Source organism: Mangifera indica, chromosome 17, assembly GCF_011075055.1.
Source record: "Mangifera indica cultivar Alphonso chromosome 17, CATAS_Mindica_2.1, whole genome shotgun sequence".
NCBI lineage: Eukaryota > Viridiplantae > Streptophyta > Magnoliopsida > Sapindales > Anacardiaceae > Mangifera > Mangifera indica.
Window position 1 is genome coordinate 12,670,804 of NC_058153.1, and position 23,741 is coordinate 12,694,544.

General features: G+C 32.1%; 1 protein-coding gene across 7 annotated transcripts; it reads right to left on the reverse strand.

The window, feature by feature from the left end:
• Window positions 1-1,707: 1,707 nt before the first annotated feature.
• On the reverse strand, window positions 1,708-22,983 carry LOC123199970. 7 transcript variants are annotated; one of them, XM_044615031.1, is made up of 6 exons: window positions 22,588-22,972; window positions 22,131-22,314; window positions 21,940-22,008; window positions 14,746-14,931; window positions 14,554-14,622; window positions 1,708-2,068 (listed from the first exon to the last, which is right to left on the reverse strand). In XM_044615031.1, exons 2-6 carry the CDS (start codon window positions 22,185-22,187, stop codon window positions 2,054-2,056), a joined length of 396 nt encoding a protein of 131 aa, XP_044470966.1. In that variant the 5' UTR covers window positions 22,188-22,314; window positions 22,588-22,972; the 3' UTR covers window positions 1,708-2,053. The 7 variants fall into 7 exon arrangements, 6 of the variants coding, with proteins under 6 accessions (XP_044470966.1, XP_044470964.1, XP_044470968.1 ...); XM_044615029.1 differs by lacking the exon at window positions 1,708-2,068 and adding an exon at window positions 10,306-10,472 and having other exon boundaries at window positions 22,588-22,983; XM_044615030.1 differs by lacking the exon at window positions 1,708-2,068 and adding an exon at window positions 12,974-13,185 and having other exon boundaries at window positions 22,588-22,981.
• Window positions 22,984-23,741: the final 758 nt, after the last annotated feature.

Consider the following 23,741-nt stretch of genomic DNA (forward strand, 5'->3'; position numbering starts at 1 on the left):
AACTCGAGCTCAAGCTTGAGCTCGATTAAGCTTGTTTCGGGCTTATTCGAGTTGAGCTTTAGCTCAAGCTCGAACGGGCTTGGTTTGAGTCCAGCCCTGGTTCTAACTCCTTATAAAGACAAAGCTTTGGCTATTCTTCCAATAGCAATGCCAAAATTTCCAAGGCCTCATGTGAATCTGTGACTTGTAATTAGGAGAAAAAGTTTGAGCAAAGTTTGGGTTGTAGTTAATGTCCAAGGGCAGTTTAGTTTTTGCTTGGTTAAGTCTTTTAACTAATGGATATAAACCATTAGTTGGTTTATTGAGAAAAAGAGAGAAAGAAAGGTATTCGTTGGCTGTTTTAAAAGTAAAAAACACAAGGTGCTTTTGGGCGTATATTTCTCTTGAGGTCTTCATATTTTCTCTGTTAGGGTTGCTAGGAAATGCATAAATCCACTAGTTTTATTTCAATCTAGCTGTCTAAACTCTTGGATCAGTGTACATGGTCACTGTGGTGCTAGGGTTTAGGAAGGATTTGAGTTGAAAAGGCTGAATTCGATTCCGTTTGCATCCATAATGTTAAATTGGCTTTTAAATCTGTAAATTGTACTATATTCTTACTGATTAGTGCATTTGCTAGAGGATTCCTCTGCTTTGGATATAGGGTTTTAATCTTTTAAACCCGAACCAAGTAAATTTGATATGTTGATTTGTGTATGGTTTATTATACGGTTATTGTGCAATTCTTGGCTGATTTATGATATAGATATTTGATTAATATTCGAACTTGGTAACAATAAAACATTAACACCTCATCACACTATCATGGAAAACTAGCTACACATCTTCCTTATTAGTCACAATATGCTCTTCTCCGCTTTTAGAAGTGCGTTGGAAGTACCTAATGATGCACTTTTTTGGGATAACAATTCTGTTATGCCTATCCACATCATTTAGTGTTAGCTCCTTCTAGAACAGTTGTTGACACAAGCCATCCATTGCCATAAGCCTTCATTAGACTGAAACCAACATTTCTTAGCATATATTTGGAACAATTTCTCAAGAAATATGCAAATTTTGATTCATAGGAATCGTTCCTAATCATGTTCAACACCACTCCAGTACTGAAATGGCTTTGAAAATTGGATTCTTCAATAGTGATATTTGTACAAGGAAAATTTATGTTAGAGTCTACACTATAAAACCTGATTGATGCACTATCATAAGACATAGCAACTTCTTTCTTTGTTTTGAGGGTACCAAGCTATATACGCTAGCGGTTGACATATAATTGGGCACCCCAATGCCTATTTTGCTAAAGTACGACACCTTTGAATTTTACTGGGGAGGTGATACTTAGCTTTGCATGCTTGCTTGTGAGATTGATACTACTGTTAGTTGCAACCGATAACTCTACAATCACATTCGATATACAATTTGAAATCACACTTAACATTTCTTCTTCCTTTGTTATGCTAAGGATCAAACATGTTGCAAAAGGTTAATAATATGCATTATCTCAAAATTCTAGTCTTAGCAATTTCAAAGTTACAAATCATAAGCCTCAAATGTCTACAAACAATCATAATGAAATCATTCCATGCATAACACAAGCCTCAAACGGACTCATAAAATGATTGTGTGGCTTGAAGACAAAAGGAAAAAGAGAGAACCCACATGAATATTAAACTTTTCGATCCCACAAACTGAAAATTTAAAATAAAGAAATAAAAAATTATTAAAAATCATCAAACAAAGTCGAGATAGTATTATTTTCATATGTTAACACATTATGCTAAGATTGATAAGACCTATCAAGGCCATTTTTAGAAAAAATTCTAACTATATATACTTTTACAGAGAAGATTTGACCCAGAAGGAAAAAAGAAACTCTCTTTCTCTGAAATCTAATTTTTTTGGGTTCTTTTGCTTGTTTGCAACCCTACATAAGAAACTCATGTCTCATGCATTAATTATGCCAAAAATATGTCGCATCAGCTCAAGCGATGTTAGTTTCGATTTTAACCAGGTCCTAAGACAACATCATGAGCAATTCTCATTCATTTTCAATCTGTCATACCTTGTGTGCCTGCAATGCCATGAATTATGTCAAAATATAGTACAGATCTTCAAAATGTTTCACCTCATTCAGTATACCAAAATGGTTACTTAAAGATGGACGTGTGAAAAGTAAAATAATTTTTCTTCATAAAATGACAACAGATTTCTCCCATATCTATATATCATTCAAAGACAATCAGTCTATAAACCATAGAAGGTTAAAATACTGAAAATTTGTTATTGACTTAGGGCAATCACAATTTGATGAAGTTTCTAAAATATGATTGAACCAAAAAACAACTATTAAAGACTTTCTACTACAGAAGATGCGCGAAAAAAGCTTGGCGCAGCAGGTACCTTATGCTTTCCTGTCGAGCAAGTTGTTTTCTCGCCGAAGGCATAAAGACAAAAAAATAGTGATGATAAAAAGCTGAAAGGTAAATGGTAGTAGGGTTGGATCTAAACCTGAGCCAACTCAGCTCAGCTCAAGGTTTGGTAAGAGATTTTTTAGGGCAAGCTTAGAAAAAGGAGTAGGTCTTGGTTCATAGTATTACGATGGTGAAGAGAGAGCCATAACCCGCTCCATGGCATGTTTGTAACCATGGGGAGTGTCAAATAAATAAAACTAGATTGATGCACCAATTTAAGGGTTTTTTTTTTGACAAATTACATCTTTTGCTACAGTTAAAATTTTAGAAATGCAGATTTAGCACCAGAGTTATTTCATTTGACTTCTCAGAGCTAATTCTTGATTTGCAAACCCTAGTTCAATGTCTTTAAGAATACGACCACAAAAGTGATCAAGTAGATATATGATCTTCAACCTCAACCTTTGAGAAAAAGAAAATTATAATTAGATGAAAAATATGAATGCAGCAAACAGCTTCAAAACCCAGTTTCATGAAACATGGATCATATCAATCCATGCAAGTTTTTTTTTTTAACATTTTCAGATTTCCATGCACATGTTACACTACCAAAACCAGTTTAATGGAACATTATATATAACAATGAAGGATTCACTAGCATTAGCTTATATACAACTAAAAAAAAAATTGAAAAAAAAAACATTGGAGAATGAAAACCTACACAAATCATACTCCATCTCTTGACCTCAGTCACTACCTACACCAACTTCTAAACTATATCGTCATAAGCACACATATATAAAACTAACATATTCCAGTTTCGTCTTCAAAACAATAGCCATTCTAGAGTAAAGAGTGGATATCAAGGGCACTTATAACATATCTTAACTGTGAGTAAACTAGTCCAAAATATTTACAGATATTGATAAAATCTGCACTGATACTTATAAATGAATTGACCACAAGCTACAAAAACAGTGAGGGAAGACAACATATCCAATTCAAATTTATTTGTCTCAATGGATAAAACATTTTTTGGTAACTAAAATATTATTATTACAGATCCACCAAACATTATTACCAGATGAGAGAATCTAATTTTCACTTTTTTTCATTGTATGTAATTATGACCACTAGGGTTGGATTCGAACTGAGCTCTTAGTGACATTGTTCAGTATTGTTATTCCACTAACAATATTGTTTATCCTGTTGACAACCCTTTAGCGATACAATACACCAGCTCAAACAAATTCGTGTCCGAGTTAGGTATTATGAATTTGAGTAAAGCTAGAGTCGACCCTGAGCTTGACTTGAATCCACCCTTAAAAACCATGAATGAATTGTCATTTCATTCAATGCAAAATGTTTTTCATGCACATTACTAAAAAAATGGTCTTCTACCATAATTGATTTTCATAGTTTTAAGTTGCATTTAATCAATTTTAGATCTGACAACACCAATAGTTGATTTCAAACCTTGAATAAAATGGTAAAAATGCATATTAATTCAAGAAATACAAAATTCATTAGTCAACATACCACATTCAAATATTTCTTATTAAAAGAAGCTTATAGTAGTGAAGAAGCTAGGAGACCTCATTGAGTTAAATGTTTCATTTCTTTATGTCACAAACCACTAGGAGGAAACTTTAACCAATTTATCCATCAATTTTCCCCATGCTTCAATTAAAAAGATTAGCTTCTACAAAGTTGCAGTATTCCTTCTGTGTTGTGAATAATTGATCGAAAAGACTCAAATTTTATGTTACCGCTTAACCCTAAAATCTAAGCTAGTATGTAGAGGCTTAACAATAAAACTTAAATCTGTACCTTCAATGTGAAAACAAGTCTCTATGCGTGTCTGTGTAAGTGAATATGTATCACTGCTAAATGTCTTATGGAACCCTTTCAGGCTTCATACCAGATTCACACAACATGTAAAAATGATTTTCCTTCAATTTTTCATTTAGAGAATCCTTTTAGAGAAATTTTGGACTTCCTAATTAGAATTTAAGCATAAACACCAATGGCCAACTTTTTATCACGCGGATGGAAAATTCAAAGAAATAAAACTTAGTCTTAAACAATGAGTACTAACTTATGTAATATCAATGATTATGTAATTAAATAATTTTGAATTAGAAATAAAATATTACTCAATTATACGATGACATGTCATCACTAGTATACATATTAATACTTAATGTTAATGCACATAATCTTACTCATTTTATAGAGTGAATAAACATCATCTTACCATTTATGAGTAAAAAAAATATATTAAAATTTAAAGTTCAACCTAAAATTAAGTTGAGAAACTTCTAACAAGACCTCAAGACAAATATGACATATCTTGATATTGATTGTTGACATAGTAGCTCACCCAAAATCTACCTAATAGACGGTTTTACTCTTTAACACATGAACCTTGTATATCGTAAAGTATAATAAACACTTGATTTGAAATGACCTTTTAAATTAGTTTTGCTTTTTGAAGTATTCAATTAAATTAAAAAAACCTAGAACTGGTTTACGGTGAATGATTATAAATTATTGTATAAGACAAAATTTAAATCAACTTTGCTAATTGGAGCCATTTTTATGTATTTCCACAATATAAATGTCAACAAATTAGTATGTCATACTATTTAATCATCAGAAACACACCTTAGAATGAAACAGAAATGACAAGCAATAATTTGGTTTAAGGCATGTAAAGCTCACGAAATGACAAATTGAACAATATTTGTCACTACAACTAATATTCAATTTAGGAGTGATTTCAACTTTGTCTCAAAATAATAATTTTAGTGGATAAAATTTTAATTCATCCAATAAAGTTTAGCATTCAATTACAGGGATTAAATATTTAATGACGATTTTAGTTTCATTTACAATTATCATTATAGAGGACGATATATTAATTTTGTCCACTTTTTATGATATCTATTGTAGTATGTACATTAAAAGGAGACTATTGGATGATTACTATCAAAAGGTTAGCGATCTTTAGAATGAAAATTAACATTTACCTTTGTTCCTAAATAGAGAAATTGTGCTTTCATCTATTCATGGGACCAAAGATGTCCACCAACTAGATAAAGATCCTTCCTCTCAAGAGGAGTTCACTAGAAGTTACTTAAAGAAAAGAGACATGACTACATCTATTAGAATCTCATTTTTCATGTTGTCCATCTTAATTTAGTGAATCAACAGTTTATTACAAACTTGCAGCTCATTTTGTATAAAATGACCTAGTGCACTTGACATATAAACATGTTAATCCTAAGTATGGTTGTAGTTAAATCCAGGCAATTTCATTCTCCGATAATTGTTTGTTTCATCATTTCCACACCTTTTGATGCTTCAATATGCCCCTTTTTCAGTCATAACACAGGTCATAATAAAGCATTTACTCAGGATCCGTGGAAAGAATATGAGCTAAGAGATATTATAGAAGAATATCTGATATAACTGCATATGAAATCATGGAAACAACACTGAGCCACCATAAAAGATCTTAGGGCAAGCTTAGAATGTCTGATATAAAACATTTACTCAGGATCCATGGAAAGAATACGAGCTAAGAGATATTATAGAAGAATGTCTGATATAACTGCATGGAAAGAATAAGGCGCTTAGGATCCATGGAAATCATGCACTCTATGAAAAAAATAAATTTCACAGCATGCAAGAAACTATATTATATGGCCTTCATAAATGAAAATGCCACGAAAGCTCATGCTAATGCTTTTGCATGGAGTTCAGGAAAACTATTTTGACTTGATTAATCATAAAGCAGGCACAGAATTATTACGAAGCTATGAGATAAGAAAATTTGTTGCTATATTCAAAGCTGTTAACTAAATAACACAGGTCCTGCTCGGCATATAAAAGGCTTAGAATGTTGTTTATGATTCAGCACTTCATGCCCATACATGTAATTATCTCCAAGAAGAATAAATGCAGAGAAAAATTCCAGAGAGAGATACAATTTCAATACATAGGCATCATGCAAAGCAAATTTTAGTTTAAAAATCACAAAGCTACAATATATATGTGTATGTATGTATATATCCACATACCATTGAAAGACAATCAGTCTATAAACCATATAAGGTTAATAAAACACAGACAATTTGTTATTAACTTTAGACAGTCACAATTTAATGAGGTTACTAAATTATGATTAGATAACAAAACAGCTATTAAAGACTTTCTACTACATGAGAAATGAACAAAAAGTTAGGGCAGCAGGTACCTCATGCTTTCCTGTTGAGCAAGTTATTTTTACACGAAAGGCACAAAGACGTAAGCAGGACTGATGATGAAAAGCTGAAAGGTAAGTGGCAGTAGGACTGGATCCAAATTTGAGCCAGCTCAACTTAGATCTGTTTGATGATTGGTTCAATTCAAACCGAATTTGAATAGGAGCTTCAATATGATAGCTCAATTTGAGTTTGTTTCGAATCATCCTTTAACAACACTATTCCTCTTATTGATGACCCTCCGATGAATGTTCATCTAGCTCAAACGAGCTTAAAATCGAACTGGACATTATAGAGTCGAACTAAGTTCAAACCAATCTATGTTTGGACTCGATTGAATGCAACCTTAAGTTTTCCATAATATGACATGAAGAGGTTCTGACAGAATGTAAAAGACATACCTGCAGGATCATTCCAGGTTCAAAACTAAGCCACCATAAAAGATTTTAGGGCAAACTTAGCAAAAGGATTAGGTTCGGGTTCATATATAGTTTCACAATGGTCAAGAGAGAGCCCTAACCCGCTCTGTGGCATTTTCTTAAACATGGGGAGCATCAAGCTAGTAAAATTAGATTGATGCACAAATTTAAGGTTTTTTTTTTTTTTTCCAAATTACATCCTCTACTACAGTAGATAGTTTAAATATGTGGATTTTTAGCACCAGAATTACTTGATTTGATATCTCATAGCTAATTCTTGATTTTCAAACCGTAGTTCGCTATCTTAGAGTTAGGGCTGGATTCGAGCCGAGCCGAGCTCGGCTCGCAGCCAGCTCGGGCTCGGCTCGGCTTTTTGAGGTCCGGCTCGAGTTCGGCTCGAGCTCGACTCGAGCCGAATTCGGCTCGGCTCGAGTTCGGCTCGTTTTCAGTTCGGCTCGGTAACGGCTCGGCTCGGCTCGTTTTTTATATCAAAACGACACCGTTTTGTATATATATAAAAATCAAAACGACGTCGTTTTGTATAAAAAAATTTTTAAAAAAATATACCGAGCCAACCCGAGCTAGCTCGGGCTCGGCTCGAGCTCGATCGAGCCGAGCTGAGCCCGGCTCGTTTCGGGCTCGAACCGAGCCGAGCCGAGCTCGAGCCCGAGCTGGCTCGGCTCGAATCCAGCCCTACTTAGAGTAATCAAGTCAACCTCAAACTTTGAGAAAAAGCAAATCATAATTAGTTAAAAAATAAAAATGCAGCAAACAGCTTCAGAACTAAATTTCATGAAAATGGATCATATCAGTCCATGGAAGTTTTTTTATTATTATTATTATTGTACATTTTCAGTGTGTCATACACATGTTACGCTACTAAAACCAGTTTAATGAAGTATTATGGATTTGAGTAAAGCTTAAGCCGGCCATGAGAATAGTGCAAAATCCACCTCAAAAGGCCACAATTGAATTGTCATTGTCATTCATTGTAAAATGTTTTTCACACATACTAACAGAAAAATGGTCTTCTACGCCAACTAACTTTCATAATTTTAAGTTGCGCTCAAACAATTTCAGCTCTCACAACACCAAAAGCTGATTTCAAATCTTGAATAAAAGGATGAAAATGCATATTAATTTAAGATAAAAACCCATTAGTCCACATACCACATTAAAATATAACTCACTAAAGGAAACACATGGTAGTGAAGAAGGTAGGAGACCGTTAGAACTCATACATACATTTCTCACAGGAAAAGAGAGAGTTAAAAAGAGAAGACACGTGGCAGCTGGAAAAGGGATCAGGAGGTCATCGCTCTAATGCAAAGCCGGCCACAAAAAGTATGGAAACGTGGCAAAACAGGGGAAAAAGAGAAAGGAGTAGCTGTGGAAAAAGAAGAAAAAGGGAGCAGGTGCTACAGGGAGGGGGAAGGTGCAACAATAGAAGGGATGTGTGGAGAGAGCAGTTCTCTCGGAAGCTGAGCATGAACAGTGGGGATTCAACTGTGTTTTGTGATATTTGTTGATTGATCACGTTGCTGGAATTGTAATTAACTAGCAGTAGCAATTGAAAATAGTCATTGTATTGAAGAATTGATTCTGTAAACTACATTAAGGAATATTCAATACAATACATACTTTCATTCTATTCCTTGATTACATTACAGTTTCTATTCTATTGCATGTCTTTATTGCTGTTGATATTTGGTTTGTTGTTGTATTGAGTGCAGAAGAGGCAGTCCAGAGAGGGTTCTGCAGTCAGTTGTTCTGCCCAGGTACTTATCAGAGACCTCATTATGTTAAATGTTTTATTTCTTTGCGTCACCAACCACAATCAGGAAACTTTAACCAATTTATATATTGATTTTTCCCATGCTTTAGATAAAAAGATTAATTGAACCTCTTAGGTATTACAAAGTTGCACCATTCCTTATGTTCATTAAATAATTGAACTAAAAGATTATTAAACGAGTTGGTAGAGGCTTCAATTTTATTTTTATTTGGTTGAAATTTGGGAAGTTGAATTTGAAATCTTTGGCTTTGATACTTGTTAGGATTGTTTGTGGATAGAATTATGTAGATTAGAGTGAAAATGCGAGTAACAGGTAAATTGATAGAATTATAAGGATACAGGTAACAAGTAAATTCAATGGGAAAGTAGCTGGAAAATTGGAATAAGTGAATGTTGCATTTTGGAGTGTTATGCAATATCATTTAGTTGAGTCTAAATGGAATTGGAATATTTATTAAGAGTTTGTTGCACCATTGGAAAAACAAGAGAAGAATTTGGGTTTTGTTTGGTTAGCCTTTAGTTGATTTGGGGGGTTCTGGCTCCTTGAATTGCAAATAATCATTTTGAGTTTTGTTTGTTTTCTTTCTTATTCTTTTGTTTCTTTTTTTTTAACCTACTACAAGGGACCAATCTTGTAAATGTGTCCTTGTTCATATATAAAATACTAGTATAAAAGGTTCCTTCATTCAATTTTTGGGGTGTTGGTTTGCTTTAATTTCCTGTTGTTATTCAGATGTTAAAGGTTCCAAGTTCCTAACAATATCATGATAAGTTACCACCTGATCTAAAAACTTAAGCTAGTAGATAGATAAAAAGATTAGCTTTTTAGCTTTACAATAGTGCTCGATTGCCTCTCTTAAGTTAATAGTGGACCTAAAATAAGCTCAATAAGATAAGCCTCCAAGGATTTATAGTTTTGCATAATTCCTTTAGTTAGACTCACATCTAATCTAAAAAGTTTTGACTCTAATATTATGTTACCACTTAACCCTAAAGTTCAAGCTAGTAGGTGGAAGCTTAACATTAATACTAATATCTTTACCTCCAATGTGAAAAGAAAGTCCTTATGTGTGTTTGAGTAAGTAAATATGTACCACTGCTAAATGTTTTATGGAACCCTACAGGCTTTAGACCAGATTCACATAACATGTTAAATGGTTTTCCTTCAATTCTACATTGACAGAGAATGATTTCACAGAAATTTTTTACTTCCTAATTAGTATTTAGGCACAAACACCATTGACCAACTTTTTGTCATATGGATGCAATGATAAAAGCAATAAAACTATGGGTTTAAATAATGAATATTAATTTGTGTACTAACAATAACGTGTCATTATGTGATTGGATGATTTTGAATTAAAATAAAACAATATGTTATTATTAATACATACGTTAGTACTCAACATTAGTACATAGTTTTACTCTTTTCAGATAATGAACAAACATCTTACAATTAATGAGTAAAAAATTTATAATAAAATCTTTAAAGATCAAAATAAAATCAAGTTGAGAAACTTCTAGTAAGATCGCAAAACGAACCCAAAAGACGTTGCTCAAAATCGTTGACATAGTAGCTCACCTAAAATATACCAATAGATGGTTTTAGTTTAACACATGAACCATGTTTATGGTAAAGTATAATAAACACTTGATTTAAAATGAATTTTTAGTTAGTTTTGCTTCTTAAAATATTCAATTAAACTAAGAAAGCCTAGAACTTGTTTATAACAAATAAATCTAAGTTATTATATGAGATAAATTCTAACTAAACTTTGCTAATTAAAGACATTTTTATGTATTTCCAAATCATAAATGTTACTAAAATAGTATGTCACATTGTTTAATAATTAGAAACACACCTTACTCAGAAAGAAATAAAAATGACATGCAACAACATGGTTAAAGGCATGTAAAGCTCATGAAATTAAAAATTGAACAATATTTGCCACTACAAAAAGTATTCCATTTTGGGACAATTCCAGTTTCATCCTAGAATGATCAATTTAGGGGACAACATTTTGGTTTCATCCACCAAAGTATAATATTTAATTTTAGGAACGAAATATTTAATAATGTTTTTAGTTTTATCCCAAGATGAGCATTTTAGGGGACAAGAATTTAATTTTTGTCTACCAAAGCATAACACTTAATTTTAGACATGAAATATGTCAAAAAGTTTTCATTTTTATCCCAAAATGATCATTTTAGGAGACAAGATTGTAATTTTGTAAACCTTTTATGAAATTTATTGTAGTATGTTGTTAATGTGTGAAATTCCATATTTTTTGGCATTTAATTTCCTTGATTTGTGATATTTAATTCGTTAATTATTCGATTAATTGTTTGTTTTAGGAAATTGGGCATTAAGTGCATTATTTTGAGAAAAGATGCGAAATAAAAAGAATTTAGAATTGTCACGTATCAAGACGGAAAGACAGCAAGATACATAGGTAGGGCTGGACTCGAGCCGAGCCAGCTTGAGCTCGAGCTCGGTTCGAGCCCGAAACGAGCCGGGCTCTGCTCTGCTCGATTGAGCTCGAGCCGAGCTCGAGCTAACTCGGGTTGGCTAGGTAGATTTTCTTTTTAAATTTTTTATACAAAACGACATCGTTTTGATCCATATATATTAAAAACGATGTCATTTTGATAATGAAAAATGAGCCGAACCGAACCGAAAACGAGCCGAAAATGAGCCGAACTTGAGCCGAGCTGAGTCAAGCTCGAGCCGAACTTGAGCCGCCCATAAATAAACCAAGCCGAGCTGGGTCCAACCCTATACATAGGAGATGACTAATTGCAGAAAGGGGAGAATCTCACTATTTGTTGAGAAATTCACAGTTGGAGACTTAACTGACAATTGGAGAAAGTTCAGGTCCTTTGGAGGATATTTGGCACAAAAAAAATTCTCAATGACTGAAGCAGACTTGACACTATAAAAAGGAAAATTACTCTCTGTTTTAGGGATCTGGATTTTTTTAGCATTATTTTCTTTCAGAAATAAAAATAGTCGTGACCCTTTGCTGGTTCTTCTTCAATTAGGATAGGATTTTTTTTTTTTTTTTGTGAAGCCATGAATATGAGTGGTTAACTCTTTTCTTTAGTTGAGTAATCATGATCATGGTTCTACGACGATTGTGAGATCTTCTTTACCCGTTCTTTTCTTTTAAATATTTAATTTATTCCTGATTTTATTTATTGTTGTCTTGTTCAATTAAATATGAGACGTCTTATTTATTTTGGATTAAAAACAACTTTGCTAGATTAAATTATTGAATCCGTAATTGTTTGATGGTTTAATCATAAGTGGCTGACTAGCATGCTTTGTGAAGTAGATTAATTATTGTATGTTAGTAGAATAGGTTAATCTAATTTAAATGAAAACAACGTCTGTGTTTTGTTGATTAGAATCGGTGGCTTTTCTAATTCTTAATTCTGTTTTCAATTTAAATTCTAAGATCGTATCTAGAACTGATTGAAAAATAAGAGAAGTAATTAAAGAACATTTCTTAATTACCAACACCCAAGGAAAAGCAGAACAACGAGCGTCTCGATGTTTCATAACTGGTTTATTTAAAAGGAAAGATTAATTTTTTTATCGATGATCAATTGAATTGAACCATACCTGAATTACTTGGCTAGAACTCGTCTTATTATTGTTTCAATCTAGTTTTTTGATTGCTTTGATTATTTAATTCTGAATTAATTATTTTTGTTTATTGGTAGGATTTAAAACAACAAAATCCCTCTTGCTTTATTTTGTTAGATTTCAGATAAATAGCCCAATCTTTGTGAATACGACTCTGTTTGCCCTATCTACAAGTTTTCATTGAGAGAGTAAAAAATTTTATTTTTTGTTGATTCGACACCCATCATATGTGAATTAAAAGGACATTGTCCTTTGATTACTACTTAATGATTAGTGATCTTTAGAATCAAAGTTAACATCTACCGTTCTTTCTATATGGAGAAATTGTGCTTCCATCTATTTATGGGACTACAGATGTCCACCACATAGATGAAGGGCCTTCCTATCAAGAGGAATTCACCAAAAGCTACTTAAAGAAAAGGGGCATTACAACATTTGTTAGAATCTAATTTTTTATGTGATTGATCTCAATCTAGTTGAATCATTAGTTATTATGAAACTGATTGCTCATTATGTATAAAATGAGCTAATGCACTTGACATATAAGCATCTTAGTCCTAAGTATGGTTGCAATTAAATCCAAGCAATTTCATCCTTGGATGATTGTTTGTTTCATCATTTCCACACCTTTGTATGCTTCAATATTCTGGTTTTGAGTCATAATAAAGCACTTACTCAGGATCCATGGAAAGAAAATGAGTTAAGAGATGATATAGATGAATGACATAAAGAATAGCGTAATATAAAATTTCACAGCATGCAATTATCTCCAAGAAGGATAAATGTAGAAAAAACTCCAGAGAGAGATACAATTACAATACATAGGCATCATGCAAAGTAAATTTTAGTTTTAAAAAAAAAAGCCATATATATATATATATATATATGTAATTCCAATTCAGTACTATCATATGAACATATATGTCAAAGTACACATGATTTCATATCCCCTGACTTCAATCTACAGCCACAGTCCTAGTGAAGCTATGCACAGAGTTAATTCTTCCACCAATAAAAGAAATTTATGCAGTTAAAGCTCCACAATTGACCACTTGAGTTGTCTATGAAATATATTTCAATAACCATAAGGGTTATCTATGCTTAATTAAATTTGAGCAAATAAGGACCACAAATCATAGAAAAAAAGAAGGTCCTGAGGATAATAAGCCACAAGAACACTATAGAACTCCATCAAGACTTTTTTATTAAGCTGATCACTGATTATATCAGAAACAAAGACTAGTTAACCGGTATGCAAGAAAAATATACAACCAACCCACAAAAAACTCAACCTTATTAGCTGAATTTTGTATATTATGAGACCTGTGATATGAATCAATATGTCACCTAGAGTTCCTCACATTATTAAATGAACTAGTAATGGCATCAGAACATGAAAGTAATGACACCAACCTGTCAAGCAACGCTAACTTGTTCAGTGAATTCATTTAAATTAAAACTAGTGGAGCTCAAAATTTAGTTTAAGAAGATCACTAGTATGAGTCCACCTGTTATCCAATGGAAATAGGGGACATTATTACGACAAGTCAAAAACAAACTATCATTAAGAAAGTCAGTTTCTAAGTGGGCCAATACATGGAAATTGCTTAAGATCATATCTTCAGAAGGCAAATATCTAAATCAATCCCATGAAATTTATCATCAGTGAGGATTGCAAGTTAAAAAAGCACTTAATTGAAGAGGGAAGAGAACCCAATTTCAGAAACAAAAGTCTAAAATCTAGCCTGAATAAATACAAATTGATCAACAAGTCCCCTTATGTGTCCCAATTAAATTTTATACTCAACAAGTTTCTTAAATCCTTCTTTAATGGCTAATCTTCCATGACAACAGCTTATTCATATTGAAACTACCCCATCAAGTGGAAAAAGATTAATTGCATCTAAATTTAGAACAAATCCACTAAATAAATCACATAAAATCAGAAGAATATTGCTGCAAAATACATGAGGAAACAAAGCTAACATGAAAAGATATTAGCAAGTAAAATTACCTGAGTGATTAAACCCCAGGAAATAGAAGCTGTTTGTTGTTGCTCCCCAGAACCAAACAACAAATGGTGCTGAAAACAATAATACACTTAAATAAATTGGAAACAAAAACAGACCTAATTTGCTCCTGCCCTAAGAAGGAAGCAAAATAAGAATCGGGAAAAACCAGCATGCTCAGAGAAGGGATTCTCAACCTGTACAAGAAGATTGCCTTCTTGGGAAACTTCATTGATGGCTACAAAGTCGAGCATATTTTCCCAGAAGTGAAAACAAACCATTTTTCTCATTTTAGGGTAAATAATTATCAAGTCAAAGACACAAGTTTTCATGTCAACCAAATCCAGATCACAAAGACGAAGCAAAAACATAAGGTAGCGAAGCTGCAACAAATAAAAGGAGACAAAATCAAACAGATATCAGCAAGATTCACAAAAAACAAAAACCTAAAAACTTTAGAGGTAAAACCCACCTGGGACAAGCTAAAAGGGGAGAAAACACCCAAAATTGGAGGTCAAAACAAAGAGGAGGAGGGGGAAGAAGACGGTTTTGAATTTGATAAGCAAAGAAGAAGGTGAAAACGAGAAAGGACAAAAAAATTCCAAAGAAAATCATAGTTTTCCGTTAAGGTATGAACAGTAACCAGGCGTACCTTCAAGTGGTTCGTCCTCATCAAAGGCAAATAGAGAACAATGAAAAGTCACGCTTTCCAATTTCAAGCTCCATCACATATTATTCTTATTATTATAGTATGAGATTAATATACATACATACACATTCATCAAAAAAATTAAATACGATCTTATCCATATGCAGTAATCCAAACAAACGAAAGAACATAGTCATCATGATGAAGAGCTCAACCCTCAATACTAAGATAAGTCAAGAGTTCTATAGATACATCTAGAGAAAGAAAAGTGGACGTGAAGAGATATAAGCAGAAGAGAAAGTTTCAGTAGTCTGAGCTGTAAAGACAAGAGAGAAGTGGAGTTTTGGGCTGACAGAAAGAGAAGTGAGCACGCACCCGCAAAGGTATTTTCTCATACAATTGCCTGCGTTTGCAGCCAAGAAGGAGTTTTAGGAATTATTTTTGGTTTTGCCAGGTTTGAAAATGAGGAAACACCTCATAATCAATTGGGCAAAGAGAGAGAATGGAATTCTTGTTAAGTTAGAATAAGACATTGCATGGACAGAAAAAATTGGTTCATGTAAAAGGCCCCTCTCATTGAGCTATTTTGGCATGTTCAATTCAATTTGATCTTCATGGCACATGGAAAGTTTGGCATCGTGTCCCTTAATTTTCATGAGAGTCATTAATAAGAAAAAGAAAATCAATCTATTTACAACAAAAATTAATTTATATTGTTGATGTCAAAAATAAAATAAAATCAACCGCCCGCTAGAAATATTCATATTTAAAGTTATCTAATAAAATATTTAATATATATAATTTTATTTGTCTTTAAATTATAAATCTGATTATTTAATTGATCAATTAACGAGTCAAACTCTAGATAAGCAGTTTGATCTAGTTAATGTTCAGTTTGACTATAAAACCATTGCTCATGTGTATTTGATATCAAGAATATTATTGCGAACTTAGAAGTAAAATAAATTGAAATCCTTATCCAATTCTTGAGATTGGGAATATTGCCAAAATTTAAAATATAATGAAATAGTATATGAAATTCAGTCCATAAAATGACTCATAAGTTACACATACCAATTAAAATTTTAATAATAAAATTATATGCGCTTAATTTTAATAATCTAATTAGATATTTAATTAATATATTATCATGTGATTATATAATTTTAAATTAACAATAAAATAATATATAATTATATAATACTATATTATCTAAATACTCAATCGAATACTTAAAACTGTGTACATATAAATTAGTTATAGAGAAAATAACATAATTTGGTTTTGAACGAAAGATTAATATAAATTGTAATATAAATTATAAGTTCAAATAGGTTATTATTTCTTATACTCTAATCACGTCATTCTTAATTGTAATTAAAAACTTATTTAAGGGTATTGGGTTAGGTTTTAATGATGAGTATGGGTGGTTTGAGTCAAGTTAAGTCCAAGTAAGGGACATATCAAACTTACCTTGAATATAAAACGAGAAAATTCAAATTCAAGTTCAAAACATTTTGAATGATAAGCCGTAACAGAGGAAAAAAAGTTATACTAAAAAAAGAGAAAAAAAATGAAGAATCACTGAAAAAAAAAAAGAATTATTAGAAAAGAAGAACTATGATAAAAATTTATTGATGATTCCAAACTCAAGCTAAACATGTATTTAAATTCAAACTAACTTAGCTCGAATTCACTCCTAATAGGATGGTCTATGTTCATCAAAGAAAGTTTACCAATTATATAATGATGATTAATAACTTCAAGAATGTTATAAGGATTGATTCAACACCTCATGCCAGCACATGCAATTATCTCCAAGAATAATTGTAGAAATCAATTCCCGAAAGCCATACAGTTTCATACATAGGCATCATGCACAGCAAATTTTAGTTAAAAAATCACAAAAGCCACAATATATATAAAATATTCCAATTCAATACTCTATATATATATATATATAAAATTCCAATTCAATACTCTAATATGAAAATATGTCGAAGTACACATGATTTCATATTCCTAATGAAGCTATGCAAATACTTAATTCTTGCACCAATTAAGAAATTAATGTAGTAATTTTTAAGATGTATGACACTTTTAAAGCAAAAAATTCAATGGTAATCTGTGTAACATTTACATGAAATTTTAGTTATCAAGGATGAAAATATTGGAGGATGTATAAATTTAGGATTCTATATATTATAATCACAAAGGAAATAAAGTTCCACTGTTATCCACTTGAGATGAAAATGAAATATGTTTAAATAACCATAAGGGTTATCTATGCCTAATCAAACTTGAGCAAATAATCGTAGAAAAAAAGAGAAGGTTCTGAGGACAATAAGCCACAAGAACACTGTAGAACTTCATCAAGACTCTGTTATTAACAGGTATGCATGAAAAATCCCAACCCACCTACCAAAAAGCTCAACCTTATTAACTGAATTTTGTATATTATGAGACCTGTGATATGAATCAATATGTCATCTGGAATTCCTAACATTATTAAACTAGTAATGGCATCAGAACTTGAAAAAATTGACACCAACCTGCCAACCAACTCAAACTTGTTCGGTGAATTCATTTGAACTAAAACTAGTGGTGCTCAAAATTTAGTTAAAAAGGATCACAAGTATGAGTCAACCTGTTATCCAATGGAAATAGAGAACATTATTATAGCAAGTCAAAAACAAACTAATAATAAGAAAGTCAGTTTCAGAGTGAGCCAACACATGGAAATTGCATAAGTTCACATCTTCAAAAGGAAAATATGTAAATTAATCCCATGAAATTTATCATCATTGAAGATGCAAGTTAAAAAAGCACTTAATTGAAGAGGGAAGAGAACCCAAAATCAGAAGCAAAAGTCTAAAATCTAGGCTGAACAAATACAATTCCGTTGCAAATTGATTAACAAGTCCCCCTATATGAGCCCATTAAATCCTATGCTCAGCAAGTTTCCTAAATCCTTCTTTTATGGCTAATCTTCCATAATAACAACTTACTCATATTCAAAGAACCCAAAATATTTATATTGAAACTACCCCATTGTTAGGATCCCAAGTGCAAGGTATGGGACTTGGATCCCACATTGGAAAGTATGGGCAACTAGTGTGGGGTTTATATGGCCTTGGGCTCTCCCATCTCAATAGCTAGCTTTTGGGGTGTGGTTCTCCTAAGGTTCGTATCATTTGGTATCAGAGCCATCACCACGTCTCCCAGTCGCAATCGTGCGGAGCGGGTGGTGACGCCGGCATTGCAGTGTTCGCCCGGGGCTAGCAGGGAGCTAGCGCACAGCCAGCCCGCGTGGGCGCCGGGGCTGCGGAGCGTGGTGGTATGTTAGGATCCCAAGTGCAAGGTATGGGACTTGGATCCCACATTGGAAAGTATGGGCAACTAGTGTGGGGTTTATATGGCCTTGAGCTCTCCCATCTCAATAGCTAGCTTTTGGGGTGTGGTTCTCCTAAGGTTCGTATCACCCATCAAGTGGAAACAGATTAATTGTATCTAAATTTAGAACAAATCCACCAAATAAATCACATAAAATCAGAAGAATATTAGAATATTTATTAGTCTGTTGTAACAATGAAAAAGCATGATAAGAGTTAGGTTTTTTTTGGGTAACCTTTGGCTGATTTGGGAGGTCTCAACTCCTCGAATTATTGGTTATCATTTTGGGTTATATTTATTTTCTTTTTTTTTTTTAGCCTAGGGACCAGCCTTGTAAATGTGTTGTAGTTCTCCTTGTTCAAATATAAAACATAGTGAAGGTTCTTTTGTTCAATTTCTAGTGTATTGGTCTACTTTAATTTCCTGAAAAAACTCTCTATGTGTTATTTTGTGAGAGTACTGTGATTCAGGTGTTTAAGGTCCCAGATTCGACAATAAGTTACCACCTGATCTAAAAGCTTACACTAGTAGATAGATTAAAAAAAATTAACTTCTTTGGTTTACAATGTTGCAAGATTGCCTCTATTAAGTTAATATTTGACCTAAAATAAGCTTAAAAGCTAAGCCTCCAAGGATTTACAATCTTGCATAATTCCTTCAGTTAGACTCACATCAACTCTAAAAAGCTTTAGCTTTGATATTATGTGACCACTTAACCCTAAAGTTCAAGCTAGTAGGTAGAGGCTTAACATTAACATTTAAATCTCTACCTTCAATGTGAAAATACAAGTCTTTATGTATTTTTATGGAAGTGAATACATACGCCTGCTAAATATCTTATGAAAACCTTCAAGCTTCAGACTAGATTCACATAATATGAAAATAATTTTCCTTCAATGCTGTATTGACAGAGAAATGCTTTCGGCAAAAGTTTTTTACTTCCTAATTAGTATTTAAGCACAAACGCCAATGACCAACTTTTTTTTCATAAGGATGCAACATTCAGAACAAAAAAACTATCTACCTTAACAAAGCACAAATTTGTGTACTAATAATAATATGTTATTCTAGGATTGAGTGATTTTAAATTAGAATTCAAATATCACTTAATCATATAGTAACATATAACCATTAGTACACATATTAGTAATCAATGTAGTCTATATAGTCTTACTTATTTTAGAGAGTAAACAAACACCTTTTTACATTTAATGAGTGAAAAATTTATACTAAAATATTTAGAGATCAAACAGAAATCAAGTTGAGAAACATTTTACAAGACCACAAGACAAACATGGCTTACTTTGGTAACGATTATTGACATAGTAGCTCACCCAAAATCAACCTAAGAGATGGTTAAAGTTTGACACATGAACCATGTTTATGGTAAAGTATAATAAATACTTGATGTAAAATGAAAATTTAGATTAGTTTTACCTCTTGAAATACTAAATTAAATTGAAAAAGCCTAGACCTAGTTTACAACAAATGATTTTAAGTTATAATATAAGTTCTAAACCAACTTTACTAATTAGAGATATATTTATGTATTTCCCCAACATAAATGTCATTAAAATAGTATGTGTCATTATTTAATCATAAAAAATACACTTTATTCAGATTGAAATAGAAATGACAAGCAGTAATGTGGTCTGAGACATGTAAAGTTCATGAAATGATAAATTGAACAATATTTGCCACTTCAAAAAATATTCAATTTAGAGAAAATTTTAGTTTTGTCATACGATGATCAATTTAGGGCATGAAATTTTAATTTTGTCCACCAAAGCATATAACCTAATTTTAGGAATGAAACATTTGAAAACGTTTTTAGTTTTAACCTAGAATTATCATTTTAGGGGACAAGATTTTTATTACTTCTATATTTTATGAAATTTATTGTCGTATGTACATTAAAAGGAGGTTGCCCTTTGACTACCATTTAATGGCTAGTGATATTTAGAATGAAAATCAACATCTACCCTCATTTCTAACTGGAGAAATTATGCTTCATCTATTCATAGGACCAAAGATGCCCACTAAAAAGATGAAGGGTCTTCCTCTCAAGAGTAATTTATCAGAAATTACAAAGGAAAGTGGCATGACTACATTAGAATCTAATGTTTCATTTTGTCGATCTCAATCTAGTTGAATTGTGAGTTTATTGCAAAACTTGCACCTCATTATGTATAAAATGGCCCAATGCAATTTTTAAGATGTATGACACTTTAACGCAAAAATTTTCAATGGTAATGTATATACTTAAACATTTACATGAAATTCTAGTATCAAGAATGAAAATATTAGAGGATGTATAAATTCAGGATTCAATATATTATTATCACAAAAATAAATAAAGTTCTACTGTCATCCACTTGAGGTTGACAAATGATATAAGTTTCAACAATCATAAGGGTTATCTATGCTTAATCAAATTTGAGCAAATAAGGACCACAAATCATAGAAAAAAAGAAGGTTCTGAGGACAATAAGCCACAAGATTAGTACAGAACTTCATCAAGACTTTTTCACTATGCTGATCACTGATTATATCAGAAACAAAGACTAGTTAACTGATATGCAAGAAAAAAATCCAACCCACCTACCAAGAAACTCAACCTTACTAATTGAATTTTGTATAATATGACACTTGTGATATGAATCAATATGTCATCTAGACTTCCTAACATTATTAAATAAACCAGTAATGGCATCAGAACATGAAAAAAATGACGCCAACCTGCCAATCAACTCAAAGTTGTTTAGTGAATTCATTTGAATTAAAACTAGTGGAGCTCAAAATTTAGTTTAAAAAGATCACAAGTAAGGGTCAACCTGTTATCCAATGGAAATAGGGACCATTATTGCGGCAAGTCAAAAGCAAACTATTAAAAAGAAAATCAGTTTCTAAGTGGGCCAATACATGGAAACTGCTTAAGATAACATCTTCGAAAGGCAAATATCTAAATCAATCCCATGAAATTTATCATCAGTGAAGATGCAAGTTGAAAAAGCACTTAATTGAAATGGGAAGACAACCCAGAACCAGAAGCAAAAGTCTAAAATCTAGCCTGAACAGATACAATTTCGTTACAATTTGATTAACAAAACCCCCTATGTGTCCCCAATAAATTTTATGCTCAACAAGTTTCTTAAATCCTTCTTTAATGGCTAATCTTCCAAATAACAGCTTATTCATATTGAAACTACCCCATCAAGTGGAAACAGATTAATTGCATCTAAATATAGAACAAATCCACCAAATAAATCACATAAAATCAGAAAAATATTGCTGCAAAATACATGAGGAAACAAAGTTAAGATGAAAAGATATTAGCAAGCAAAATTACCTGAGTGATTGAGCTCCAGGAAAAAAAAGTTGTTTGTTGTTGCCCCCCAAAATCAAACAACAAATGGTGCTGAAAACAATAATACACTTAAATAAAGTGGGAACAAAACAGACCTAATTTGCTCCTGCCCTAAAAAGGAAACAAAATAAGAATCGGGAAAAATCAGCATGCTCAGAGAGGAGATTCCCAACCTGTACAAGAAGATTGCCTTCTTGGGAAACTTCATTCATGGCTACAAAGTCAAGCATATTTTCCCAGAAGTGAAAACCATTTTTCTCATTTTAGGAAAAAAAATTATCAAGCCAAAGACACAAAAGTTTTGATGTCAACCAAATCCAGATCACAAAGAGGAAGCAAAAACATCAAGTAGCAAAGCTGCGACACATAAAAGCAAACAAAATCAAGCAGATGTCAGCAAGATTCACAATAAACAAAAACTTGAAAACTTTATAGAGAAAACCCACCTGGGACAAGCTAAAACAGGAGAAAACACCCAAAATTGGAGGTCAAAATAAAGATGAGGAGGAGGAAGAAGAAGAGGGTTTTGAATTTGATAAGCAAAGAAGAAGGTGAAAACGAGAAAGAACATAAAAATTCCAAAAGAAAATTACAGTTTTCCGTTAAGGTATGAACAGTAACCAAGCGTACCTTCAAGTAGTTCGTCCTCATCAAAGACTACTAGAGGACCATGAAAAGTCACGCTTTCCAATTCCAAGCTCTATCAGATATTATTCTTATTATTATAATATAAGAAATCCAAACAATACAAAGAACATAAGTCAATTTTAACTTCTCTTTTATATAACTCAAGCGTTCTGTAGATACATACAGAGAGAGAAAAGTGGACGTGAAAAGATATAAGCGGAGGAAAAATTTTCAGTAGTCTGAGTTGTAAAGACGAGAGAGAAGTGAAGAGTTTTGAGCTGACAGAAAGATAAGTGAGCACGCACCCGCAAAGGTATTTTCTCAGACAATTGCCTGCGTGCGCTCACTCTCTTCTGTCAGTCTCTCTTCCTCTTTATTATTTTGGGCTCTCAATGGCTATGGTATATCTATATATTACGAAAAATGAAAGATTTTTCGCCCGGAAGATTTTGCGTTGTACGTAGAAGTTACCTACTCCCAAGTATGTGAAAAAGTGTGAAAATTATGTGATTGTAATATGATACGTATCATTAGTAATATATTTTAAAAAATATGATAATATCAATAATAATTTTAATATTTTATTTATATATTTTTTTAATAATTTAAATATAAAATATCTAATTGACTATTAAAATTAATATAATATAATATATAATAATTATTCAATCATTATTAAAAAATAGCAAAAGATGTTAGAGATTTGGATAATAAAAAATTGAGCTTTTTGTTTTGTATAATTATGGTAATTAATTAAAAAAATAAGGGACATTTTCATACTTTAACAATTCATAAAAAACATAAAATGTAAAGAAGGGCAATAGTACACGTTTAATGCAAAAACAAATAAAATACATGTTTAACATATTTTTAGTTCAAAAATTCAGAACGATGTGTTTAAATCGTAAACTAAATAGAAACACGAATAATTTACATTTTTAATAGTTAGAGCCTACTCTTTATACCCTACAATGGGTGTCATATAATTAAATTTTAAAATTAAAATTCATAACAAGCCAATCACTAAAGAAGAGAAAAAATTATTTGAAAAGAAGAGTTACTAAGAAAAATTATTGGTGAATCCAAACTTGCACACTCTCACACTCTGTTTATATATATATATATATATATATATATATATGAAGGTGCGCGTACTC

What these genes read in the sequence shown, in the direction of transcription:
- LOC123199970 (XM_044615029.1), bottom strand. Translation starts at nt 22,187, where the DNA reads ATGCTTGACTTTGTAGCCATGAATGAAGTTTCCCAAGAAGGCAATCTT. An exon ending in AAGGCAATCTTCTTGTACAG is followed by an intron (nt 22,009 to 22,130) that starts GTTGGGAATCTC and finishes TATTGTTTTCAG; the next exon opens with CACCATTTGTTGTTTGATTT. An exon ending in CCTGGGGTTTAATCACTCAG is followed by an intron (nt 10,473 to 14,553) that starts GTAATTTTACTT and finishes GGTATATTTTAG; the next exon opens with GTGAGCTACTATGTCAACGA.